The following is an 11,853-nucleotide window of genomic DNA, read 5'->3' as shown; positions in this document are numbered from 1 at the left end:
ACAGTTTACAAAAGAAACTGAATGAGCTACAATGGACGAATTCCACTTTCGCCCAAATCGCCTACCGCTAATGCAAGTGAGCCGCAGCCAACCAGCATCGCGGCGGGGAATCGGTTGTCGCCTGAAGGGCTCCACTCGTGAAATGTGTTAAATTAAATGAACTAAATGTCTTGTAAGCAAATAACTCAAACTCAACAAACTCATTAAACTGAACTAAATTAAAATGTCAAATGATTCGGAACTATTTACAAACAGAACGAGGATATTATTATGGAGATCAAAGCTGGGTTTATTACAGTACGTTCCTCTTTTTATTAATACAATGTTATGTTTTCGAGCGATAAGGAAGGAGGCGAAGACAAATTTCTAATGTTGTAAAGTTCATCCTTAACTCTTTCCTGTTCAAACTTCGCGCTTTAAGAGCTTGCGCTAAACGCCGCTAGGGCGAGGATCGCAACAATATTTGAATTGTGGGCGCTTTTGGGCTACTTTTCCTACGCGATCTGGCAACGCTGTGAATAAGGGTTGCCAACACACGCGCTTTAATTATTTTCGCCCCTTTGTTTTCCACGCAATTTAACATGTATTTCAACGTGAGAAGCAGAATGACACGCTTTCCACTTTCTTACAGCAGATTTGGTATAATAATACGAGACTGAAAAGTTTAGTTCTCGTGTAAATTATACAACTTCTGTGACCATAACCTATCCATGATCGATAACAGCTGACTCAATGTATATGCATTGGAATGCAAGAGAATCTGTGTTGCTTGTTGACTGTGGTTTCAAGTTGTCAATTAAAACTACTAGTCGCAAGCAGCAACATTGAAGGAAAATAGATGACAGTAATGCATTCTGAAAATATTACAAAAGAGCATGTGGATTAAGCTATTGTTAATACTATCTCAATTACATTTCAGATGAATGAGACTGCTTCCAGGAGGGAATGAATTCCTGTGTCTGAGTGCACGTACAACCATGTCAGTCACTACGAATCCGCAAGCAGGCTATAAGAACGGTATGGTGCGATCTCAACCCACCAATTTCATTTGCTCGATATGCGACAGTCGGTATACGAACAAGAAAGAATTCTACGATCATTTGCACGTTCACGCTGGGAATATACTGTCGAAGCATATACAGTGCTTAAAGAAGGGCGTAAACAGCGAAGCACGAGCTGAGCTACAATATTCTAGTCAGGGAAAAGTCAGCGATAATCTTTACGAGAATGTAATAAGGCCATTTTCGTGCCAGCGGTGCGACTTAACGTTCGACAGAGCGTCTCAATACGATTACCATCACCGGAGTATACACCTAGGCGAGAAGTCGCAGCTCTGCGAGATCTGTGGCAAAGGCTTCTTTCGGAAAGCAGATCTGCGGACGCATTTAAACATTCATTTGGGGACGAACGTCTGTATCTGTGAAGTTTGCGGGAGGAAGTTCAATCATATATCCAATCTGATCAGGCATGGAAGAATGCATGCTGGTAAATATACTGTTTAAGGGGTAATGCCACTGCAGAGCCTGGAAAGGCAGCCTGATTTTGAGAATTTTTTATGCGAGTATGGTGAATAGAATACAAAATCTGTTTGAAGGCCTTTATTGTACATACCTTGAAGTATGATCACAATTTTTTAAAAAAATTTTAAATATAAAATGGCGGCGCCACAGCTCAACAAAAGAAGCTTCTTCGAAAAATTAGGGTTCCGCGGCCGGAAAGATTTGTCCTTCAATTTTTTACCTAGAACCAAAAAACCAACAATTTTTTAATTCTGTATAAGATTATCTCGGGAAGTACACGAGGGAATTAAAAAATACTGTTTTTTGTAAGAATGCTGCGCGATTGAACAAAAAGTTTCAACAATTTTTCACGTTAGTTTTTGTTCAATCACGCAGCATTCTTACAAAAAACAGTATTTTTTAATTCCCTCGTGTACTTCCCGAGATAATCTTATACAGAATTAAAAAATTGTTGGTTTTTTGGTTCTAGGTAAAAAATTGAAGGACAAATCTTTCCGGCCGCGGAACTTTGTTTTTTAGAAGAAGCTTCTTTTGTTCTCTTCCGGGCTCTACAGTGGCATTATCCCTTAAACGAAATAGGGAATAAACCGTGGATGAATCGAAATACTTGGAATTGAACTTGCAGGGATAAAACCGTACCCGTGTTCCATCTGCGGCAAACGTTTCACTCAGATCAGTTCCCTCGCGAGGCATAAACGCATTCACGAGCGATTGAAGGAAGATCAGGTGCAAAGTAATGGCGACAATATTAACGTAGAAAGGAAGGACCATGCGGTGAGCAAGAATAAGGTGATTGAAAGATTTTACATTGTAGGGTACTTTTAAATGCATGTCCACTAGGGTGGCTCTTATTTACTCTTGGTAAATTTTTTTTTCAAGATTTTCTTCGGGGCACCCTCCAGAATAGTTCTAAATAATTAAAAAAAAATCCGTGTAAAGTTTGAGCTCGATCGGATAACGGGAAAGGGTGCCCCTGGGTCCTTAAACATTTAAATTATTATTTAACAGCTCGCGAAGTCGATTTTATATAATATCCTCCAAGTTATTGATTAAATAAAAAAATATGTCAAACAAAAGTTGTACCCTAATGTCCACGTGTTGTAAATTTACAGTTCGTCGAGGGGAACTCACCCGCGCAGCAAAAGGTGGTTAAAAGGCAGCATTACTGTAAAACTTGCGGCGAAAGTTTTAATTTCATTTTTCTCTTGCGCAAACACGAGAAGTCTCACGCGGAAAGTGCAAGCTCGGAGTGCAAGAATAATGAGATGGTGAGAATCGCGAAAAGCATATTCGAGGGATTCCTGTTTCTAACTATTTCTCCTGATTAGAATTTTCAGAAAATTCCAGAGCTCAAGGAGAATAAGAGTCCTGTGAATAATTTCGATTTCCTTGATAATGAGACTGATTTAAAAAGAGTGTTGCCACTGGAAACGATCATTTATATCACATCGGAGCAGGTAAATAGTTTAATGAACTTTATTTAAAACATTTGGTCGCTACGTAACTTGTTTTTATGCCTGGAAAAAGTTGAAGAAGATCAATCTAGAGAATATCGAGGATACTAGAAGCTACGTTTCGCAAGAGCACCTGTGCGAGGCGAATGAAAAGATTCAAACAGCCGATGAATTAAATGTCTCGGAGAAGCTAGTACTTAATGAGCAGGCTCCGTTTGCTCATGGCAATCCTATATTGCTATGCAAAGCCAATGACTCGACAGGGAAAGAAGACATACTGTACGTGTGTCAATTAGACGAACCTGTCGTTAAGAACAGGCTGTGCACTAAGTTCTCAAGCAGCCATGAACAGGTGTCATGTACGCAAACGTATGAAGCAGATTTGCAAAAACCAGAAGCGCTGCAAAATTATAGCACCCTGACAAACATTTCTGTGAACGTCGCCGATGTGTTTCAAAAAATAGGCCTGTCGGACTCTAGTATCGCTGAGCAGGGAAAGCCTGAGTTGAATATTCCAATCCACAAGGAAATAAATTCGGAATCAACCGAGAAGAATTCGGGGGGTTCGAATGATGTAAACACTACGAGTCAGGATGAGCCAATGTTACGTTTAGTGCAAACGGAAACGGGAGAACAGTTCTATGAGTTCCTGATTAATAATTTAGTCGAAAAATTGCCAAACTCGCAGTCTGTAAAAGTAACCGACAACAAGGACGAAAGTACAAGTATTTCGGAGAACATAACGAACACGTGCTTAAACATTAAAAACGTGAACGAAGAAGCTCCGCACGAGCAAAGTATACGGGACGATTTGCACAGTGACCTAAATTATACGCAATATGAGTTGCAAGGGGAAGAAAAGAGTTACGTCCCAAGTCAGATTCTATTAGATCCGCAGACCGATTTTGATAAATACGTTGACACGAACTTCGAGGTCTTCGAGAGACTAAATTACGACGACAGTCCAGAACGGTTCCTCGAATTCGTTGAGAATCAAAACTCGAAAGCTTTGGAGTGTAAAGAGAGCGAGCAGCTTTTGCAGTTTCAAAGCTTCGGTCAAATTGATCCCATGGAAGAGAATGAGAAGAATGATGCTATCGGTGACGACCAGCAGGTTCTGCTGACTTCCCTCGAGGACGCGCAATGCGATGTAAATACAGATGCTAATCGAAGTGTTAAAAAAGATGATAAAGAGGTGCAAACCGAAGACATGGTCGGGAGTAACACGAAACCGGAGAATCAACAAGAGGGATCAAAGAAGTCGAAAGATTTTCTATTGAAGTTTCAATGCACAGTATGTGAAAAATCCTTTTCGACCAGTTACAACTACAAACAACACATAGGCACCCATTTCGCGGACCAGCAGAAGTTTCACTGTAAGGAATGTAAGATGTCCTTCGCTTGGAAATCAACATTGAACAAACACATTGCCAGCAATCACAGACCGGAAGGTCCGCAGAAGTTTGCGTGCGATATATGTCAGAAGATTTACAATACCTCCTCGCAAGTGAATGTAAGTATACTCTGTGAACTGTAAAATTCGAAGGAGATCCGCCAATGTTACGCGAGAATATTTTCCCCGAAATAGGAGCACGTGAAACGTGACCACCTGAAACAGCGGAACCACGTTTGCTCCCACTGTGGTAAGTCATTTTTCAAGAAGTACGATTTGAAGATACACAACAGGATCCATACGGATGAACGGCCGTACGTTTGTCGTGCGTGCGGAAAAAGATTCCATCACCGAAGTCACATCATTCGCCACGAACGCATACACTTTTAGGGGGAAATAACGTTACATCTTGTCGTCTTATTGTCTTTAATTGTTTACATTGTAATATGCATTGGATATCATAATGTAACTGCAGTCGTTTGTTGCACGCCTTTTTTAGTCCATGGTTGTTTTGTAATAAAAAAAGGGATTGAGAGACTAAAGTGCATTTGCTTTGTTCCTTTTAAATTTTTTTAATATACTGTAAAGCGAATGGGTTGGAAGGTTTGTTTACTATTCCTATTCGCATCGATAAGCGTGCAGTCTTAGACAGTTTTGTTTCGTTATAAGAATGACGCTCGGGGGACAAGACGTTCCCTTAACGAAACGGAACGCTATTCGGCTGATATTCTTTGCCGCGGCGAGTGCAAGAGACTGAGAAGGAGCGAGAGCCGTTTTAGTGAAAGGAAATGGAATAGGATACTTTTTCTCAGCCTAGCCTTTGCGAACTCCAATTCGCTATCACTCATCCTCTATTTCTATATAACAGTGTAATAATTATTTTACGTTACTATACAAGTATTATTATCGATACAAATAATAATTGTTTAAGAATAATATGCAGGTAATTGTTGATGAAATTTTCTTATTGAACTTTCCGTTTGTATCTTTTAAACCTGCGAATAATGACGAAACCCTTACCTCCGAAGGGTTTGCTTGCAAAAATGGCCCCGCGGCTTAACGCGCAATCCGACCTTCGATCAGCGTTTATTGCCGCTTGTAAACTTATTCAAGCGCTTATCCGTAATTTCGAACTCGTGTGTAAATTATTAAACAGTGCCTAGAAGGGATATAACGAGGTCGTAAAAGCTGCGGGAGTCCCAAAGTTTGCAGCTTTGAGGCTTCCAAACAAGAGGTTGTGGAGGTTTCCTCTTCTTCCAAAACCTCAAAACTGTAAACTTTGGGACTCTCGCAGCTTTTACGACCTCTAAGGTACTTCGCTATAATCCGTAACAGCTTTAAACTAATTTTTCTACTTTTTGCCCCGCTTACGACGCTCAGGGGACAAGCCATTCCCTTATCGAAACTGTGTGCCATTCGGCTCGCCTTTCGTCTAGTCGTCTTATTTCAGTAAGGCAATGCCGCCGCTATCTCGAACGAAATTTATGGCTTGTCGCTGTCGCATGCCCCCTCGCTTATTCTCAGTCTCTCTTACTAGCCGTGTCGACTATAGAAGAAGGTAGCGGGGGTAGAAATGTATCCTTAACGGAACGGAGGACCCGTCCCTCTAACGGGACAACGCTGTATCCCGCCACTTCTTCACGAGTTTTCGACGGGTATTCTTCCAAGACGCGCGCGACAAGTGCGGAAGAAGATGTTGATGGTTACGAGAACACTGCTGACAATACAGCAGAAAATGGACATCTCCGAGAAGCTGGAGCGTGGAGCGACCGCACGGAGTTTAGCTGAAAAATACAAGGTGTCCTGCGGCACCATCCGCCGCATTCGCCGAGAGGGAATATCGTACGAGTGTTTCGGGAGTCACGGGGCTCACGTATTAAAACGCAAAAGGATGAGGAGGGCTGTGTACGAAGACGTAGAAGATCATTTGTACCGGTGGTTTGTGGAACGCAGCGAGCTGGGAGATACGCTTACAGATCTGATACTCCAGAAACGGGCGATGGAAATCAGCAATGAAATCGGAGCACCGTCTGAATTCCAAGCCAGTAGGGGCTGGTTGAACAGATTCAAGGAGCGGCACAACATCAACCTCGTAAGTGTCCACGGGGAAAAGGCAAGTGCGGACGTGGAGGCTGCAACACACGTTCCAAATGCGAAAACTGGCGAAAACACGATTTACCAGCGCAGAGCGCTGCCCAAATCAGGGCACGCAAACCCTGTGGGATTCTCCCACCTCCGCCCGGGTTGTCAGGGATACGCGCAAGAGGCGATCGCGACTGTGACATGAAAATGACCATGAAAATTTCTACGACGATTTGAAGCGCGCCATCTTTAATCCTTCGTGGTCACTACTTATAATCACAAATTGGTCACACGGGATTCACTCCAGCGTCATTCTTTGAGTTACCGTTTTCGTATTTTTGAATCTTCTAACTTTTCAGTGATAATTGTACGTTCGTAATACTTATACAGTCATGGTCTAATAGTATTTTTCTAGAAATGTAAATTGTGATATGATAAACTTTGTAGATGAAAATGAGCGATTTTCCACGGTTGTGGGAAAAAACGATTTTTTAATATTCATTCTTTTGTGATGACCACTTTGTGTGACCACGAAGGGTTAAGAATAAACCACATTCGCCATCTGAATGGGATGACTCGTACTAAGGTTTTCCGATTCACATGCATGCTTCGCGCCATTACTTGCTAGCTGCATCGTTGGTCAGAGCGGAGTTAACCTTACGCAACGAAATAGCAAAAGTGACTTCAATACTTCTGGCAATTCTGACTGGTTCACACTTCACGCCTTTTGAAAGAAATATTTTGTAAGCTCTTCGCGCTGTGGAGTAAGCACACATGTGAATCCAGAAACGTAGTACCGATGACCCCATTCAGGTGGCGAATGCGGTTCATTCTCAAAGATGGCGCGCTTCAAATCGTCACAGTAATTTTAACCTAGCATCTAGTAAAGGATACCGAATGCTTAAGCATTTGCTTAAGAATAAGTAACGACTGAGAATACCGCCCTGAGTTTTTTTAACGACGGAGATGATACTGAGAAATACTGTAAGAGCGCCATCTACTAAAGTAAGCTCTGTAATCGGGTCAATCGCGTTACAGGACTGGTGTCACACAAATATTGAAACAGTGCAATAATATTTTGTCATTAAATAGTCTGTTAAATTTTACAAAATCGATCATCAAGCAGTCGAAATTCCCAATACTGCCAATTACATGTGACAGCTAACCCGATTAGACTGTTTTAATTTTCGCCACCAGATTGCGTAGCGGAAATAAGAAAATGCCAGTCCTGTCAGGGTCGCCTCTTAACGTCACGCGGTTTCCTTGACGACAAAGGCACACCGTGTGAAAGGAAGCCCGACGGGGGGGGAGCAAGCACGTGAGAGAGCCCCACCACCCCCACGCTGGACAGTGGTGGTATAAAGGTGGGAACACACATCTGGACTCAGCGTGTGGTTTCGCTTTAAGACTATTAGTTTCAATATGTTCGACAGCATGTGCGACGACGTGGTGAATAACGTGCAAAATCTCAATTTAAAGGAGGAAAAGGCATGAATACCGTTTACATTTGATACAACATTTATCACTATTATTTTCATTAGCGTTAAAACATGTTGACGAGTTTACGTGTTTGCAGTTATAAAAACTTGTACAACGTTTCTAAGCGGACACATGCTTGGGTTGGTTATAAAGTATATTGTCATTACGATACTGTTTTCACATCCCGTTATGGATCTCTTTTCCTTTTATTCATCTATTCCATAATTCATCGCGAAACAATGATGTGCATTACTTTCTTATGTGAATGACCACCCGTATTGTTAGAATCAATAATCTGATGTAATCCGAGCGTTCCGTTTCCGCTAAACGCTACTAATTCCGGCGATAACCTCGTGTTTCACAAGTCGATGGAATCTTTCTATGAAATGTAGTGTTCCATTCTCTCCATTTTAGGCGAAGATGAAGCACTCGAAGAAGAAGACTGCCGCTATCGACGAAAAAGCGATCTCCGAATTGAATCCCTGGCCGAGTTACATTCAGGTATCGTTTGTATTTAAGCTACCTAATAGGAATAAATACAGGCTTCTCAAAGTGAAATAAACGAATCGATCTGGAATTAACTTCACCCATTTAATGGACCCTTATTTTGCACTTGTAGTCAGAACGGAACGTATAATTTACCACAACGATCTGATGCTTGCATTGCTATCTCTGGATGATCGTGTATGTTTCCAGGAACGTATCGCTCTGTGGGATAAACTGAAAGCAGAATACGTCGAGTCGCTGGCCGCAAAGTCGCCCAGCGACATAGAAGTAACTCTTCCCGACGGAAGGCAAGTCGAGGCCCAATCGTGGCGCATAACGCCGTACGAAATCGCGAAGAACATTAGCCAGGGTCTGGCGGATAACACGATTATCGCCAAAGTCAACAACGTGCTGTGGGATCTGGACAGGCCATTAGAGTCCGACTGTAAACTCGAGTTTCTTAAGTTCGACCATCCAGATGCCCAGCAAGTCTTTTGGCATTCCAGCGCGCACATCTTGGGAGAGACTATGGAGAGAGTGTACGGAGGCTGTTTATGTTACGGCCCGCCGATAGAGAACGGATTCTATTACGATATGTACCTGGGCGACAAAGGGATCTCGAAATTGGAGTTCCCGTTCTTGGACGGTGTCTGCAAGAGTATAGTTAAAGAGAAACAGGCCTTCGAGAGATTGGAGATGAAGAAGGAGGATCTCTTGGAGATGTTCAAGTACAATGAATTTAAGGTGCGAATTATTAATGAGAAAATACACACGCCCACCACCACGGTGTACAGGTGTGGGCCTTTGATCGATTTATGTAGAGGGCCACACATTAGACACACTGGAAAGGTGAAAGCCATCAAGATCACCAAGAACTCCTCCACTTACTGGGAAGGAAACGCCAGCGCGGAATCGCTGCAGAGGCTTTACGGCATCAGCTTTCCGGACAATAAGCAGCTAAAGGAATGGGAGAAGTTTCAGGAGGAAGCTGCCAAACGAGATCACAGAAAGATAGGAAGGGAGCAAGAGCTATTCTTCTTCCACGAGCTTTCTCCAGGATCGTGCTTCTTTCAGCCGCGCGGAGCGTACGTCTATAACACTCTGATCGAGTTTATTCGCGCGGAATATAGGAAGAGAGGTTTCCAAGAAGTAGTTACACCGAATATTTATAATAGCAAATTGTGGCAGACGTCTGGCCACTGGCAGCATTACGCGGAGAACATGTTCTCCTTCGACGTCGAGAAGGAGACCTACGCGCTGAAGCCAATGAACTGCCCGGGTCATTGCATGATCTTCGACGTTCGTAATAGATCCTGGCGCGAGTTGCCGTTGAGAATGGCTGACTTCGGAGTGCTGCATCGGAACGAAGTGTCCGGCGCGTTGACTGGGCTCACTAGAGTCAGGCGGTTCCAGCAGGACGATGCGCATATATTCTGCTCAGTTGATCAGATTAAAGACGAGATGATAGCCGCGCTTGATTTCCTGCGACACGTGTACTCCGTGTTCGGGTTCACGTTCAATCTGTGCCTGTCCACGAGGCCTGAGAAGTACATGGGGGATCTAGCCATGTGGGATGAGGCCGAGAAAGCGTTAGCTGAAAGCTTGGACGCTTTCGGGGAACCGTGGAAGCTGAATCCAGAAGATGGGGCGTTTTATGGCCCAAAGATCGATATAACTATCACGGACGCGTTGAAACGGGCCCACCAATGCGCTACCATTCAGTTGGACTTCCAGCTGCCGATCAGATTTAATCTGTCTTACGTTAACGAAACTGGGGAGAAAACCAGGCCCGTGATCATTCACAGAGCCATTCTGGGCTCCGTGGAAAGGATGATCGCGATCCTTACCGAATCGTACGCTGGGAAGTGGCCGTTCTGGTTGTCCCCTCGGCAAGCAGTAGTCATTCCAGTAAGTTCCCAATTCGACGAGTACGCGTTCCAGGTGAAAGACAAACTTTGGAACGCTGGGTTCATGGTGGAGGTCGATACGGACGCGAGCGACACTTTGAACAAGAAAATACGGAACGGGCAACTTGCGCAATTCAACTTCATCCTTGGTAATGCCGAGCAACAACGTAATTTCGCGCATTGCGTAATGAATCGAACTGGGTATTGAACTTCGATCTGTTTTCAGTTGTCGGAGAGAAAGAGCTCAACGCTGGCACAGTGAATGTAAGAACCAGGGACAACGTGGTGCACGGGGAAGTTCTCGTGGACGATTTAGCAAAGAAGTTCAAGCTGTTCAAAGAAACGAAGGATCGAAATTGCGAGGAGAACTTTTAAAGAAGTTTCTACATACGACCAAAGTATTTATTTGTAGATTGTACTTCCGCCGTTGCCTGCTGTAATACAAACCGAAGGGATTTGCATTAACATCCTTTTTTTTTTAATGTACCAGAATAATAATGCACACGAACTTATTTAAACAACATGTCACGCTGAAGAAATTATACGAGGGCCTAGGATAATTACTTTGCATTTAATCAATTATCCTGCCAAGAAATTTTCAATAAATATCGAAATAGAGATGTACAGAAGAAACATAGAGACCTCTGTCAAATCTCAGCTTATCCAATCATGCATTTATATTTATAAAATCAGAATTTTTGTTCATTGAACAATGCTTTTTTTTTTAAATACTTTCTTTTCCATTGGAACCTGAAAACGATTAATCATGAAACGTAGAGGCAGTAGATATCGGACTTTTCTCTACCAAGTGATTCGTTGTTCTTTTAAGATTTGTCTCTATCTACCGTACGAAGGAATCGCCAACGATAACTTTACTAAGAAGCTACAGATAATTATCGATTACACGTATCTTCGTAGCAGAAACATTGAGTGTACATTGTAACTTGAAATGTTCATCTCAACGGCTGTGTTCCATAATCTATTCCAGATTACTGTCAATGCGCGTATTGCTGTAACTGTGTTTAATATCTCTCGAGAATAAATCGACATTGTAAATTGTACGTCGTACACTACGAGATAACTTCCCACCAGAGTCTGTCGTAGCAACCCCTTCCAATGCCACTCATATTAACTTAAAATCAGGGATGGGTTTCTCGAAGCGTCGAAGAAAGTTTCGAGCTTTGGGAATTCGAATCTTAGCACTTTTTAAGTAATTCGAAACTCACATAAGATAAAGTATAGAATCATATTCCACTTACGAAACAGAATCAGCACTTTCGAAGTTTCGGCCTCGAGTTTCGAGAATTTAAAAATTAGATTCGAACCCACCGCTGCTTAAAATCATTCCCACCCGGATTCATAAATTACATTATTGATACTTTGTGCAATTAATTACCTAATTAAATCCACCAACAATCCCCGAGGCTACAACTCTTCCCTAGATTCCGAGACCGTTATTCCCAACCGCGATTTCCTATAAAATACAAATTCCCGCGCATGCGCAGCCGGAAGCATTAGCTTCCTAATTCTAA

General features: G+C 42.6%; 2 protein-coding genes across 6 annotated transcripts; both read left to right on the top strand.

The window, feature by feature from the left end:
* Positions 1-703: 703 nt before the first annotated feature.
* LOC143375918 (uncharacterized) lies at positions 704-4,909 on the top strand. 3 transcript variants are annotated; one of them, XM_076825563.1, is made up of 7 exons: positions 704-844; positions 920-1,485; positions 2,146-2,294; positions 2,633-2,788; positions 2,849-2,977; positions 3,048-4,487; positions 4,563-4,909. In XM_076825563.1, exons 2-7 carry the CDS (start codon positions 924-926, stop codon positions 4,755-4,757), a joined length of 2,631 nt encoding a protein of 876 aa, XP_076681678.1. In that variant the 5' UTR covers positions 704-844; positions 920-923; the 3' UTR covers positions 4,758-4,909. The 3 variants fall into 3 exon arrangements, with proteins under 3 accessions (XP_076681678.1, XP_076681677.1, XP_076681676.1); XM_076825562.1 differs by having other exon boundaries at positions 2,146-2,309; positions 2,858-2,977; XM_076825561.1 differs by having other exon boundaries at positions 2,146-2,309.
* A 1,086-nt stretch (positions 4,910-5,995) lies between these two features.
* Thrrs (threonine--tRNA ligase) lies at positions 5,996-11,382 on the top strand. 3 transcript variants are annotated; one of them, XM_076825564.1, is made up of 5 exons: positions 5,996-6,459; positions 8,343-8,429; positions 8,625-10,470; positions 10,548-10,719; positions 10,812-11,382. In XM_076825564.1, exons 1-4 carry the CDS (start codon positions 6,061-6,063, stop codon positions 10,694-10,696), a joined length of 2,481 nt encoding a protein of 826 aa, XP_076681679.1. In that variant the 5' UTR covers positions 5,996-6,060; the 3' UTR covers positions 10,697-10,719; positions 10,812-11,382. The 3 variants fall into 3 exon arrangements, with proteins under 3 accessions (XP_076681679.1, XP_076681682.1, XP_076681681.1); XM_076825567.1 differs by lacking the exon at positions 5,996-6,459 and adding an exon at positions 7,802-7,937 and having other exon boundaries at positions 10,548-11,382; XM_076825566.1 differs by lacking the exon at positions 5,996-6,459 and adding an exon at positions 7,929-8,068 and having other exon boundaries at positions 10,548-11,382.
* Positions 11,383-11,853: the final 471 nt, after the last annotated feature.

The sequence above is a fragment of the Andrena cerasifolii genome, chromosome 13, assembly GCF_050908995.1.
Source record: "Andrena cerasifolii isolate SP2316 chromosome 13, iyAndCera1_principal, whole genome shotgun sequence".
Lineage (NCBI taxonomy): Eukaryota > Metazoa > Arthropoda > Insecta > Hymenoptera > Andrenidae > Andrena > Andrena cerasifolii.
Note: the sequence above shows the minus strand (reverse complement) of the source record. Positions and strands in the feature narration are given on the sequence as shown.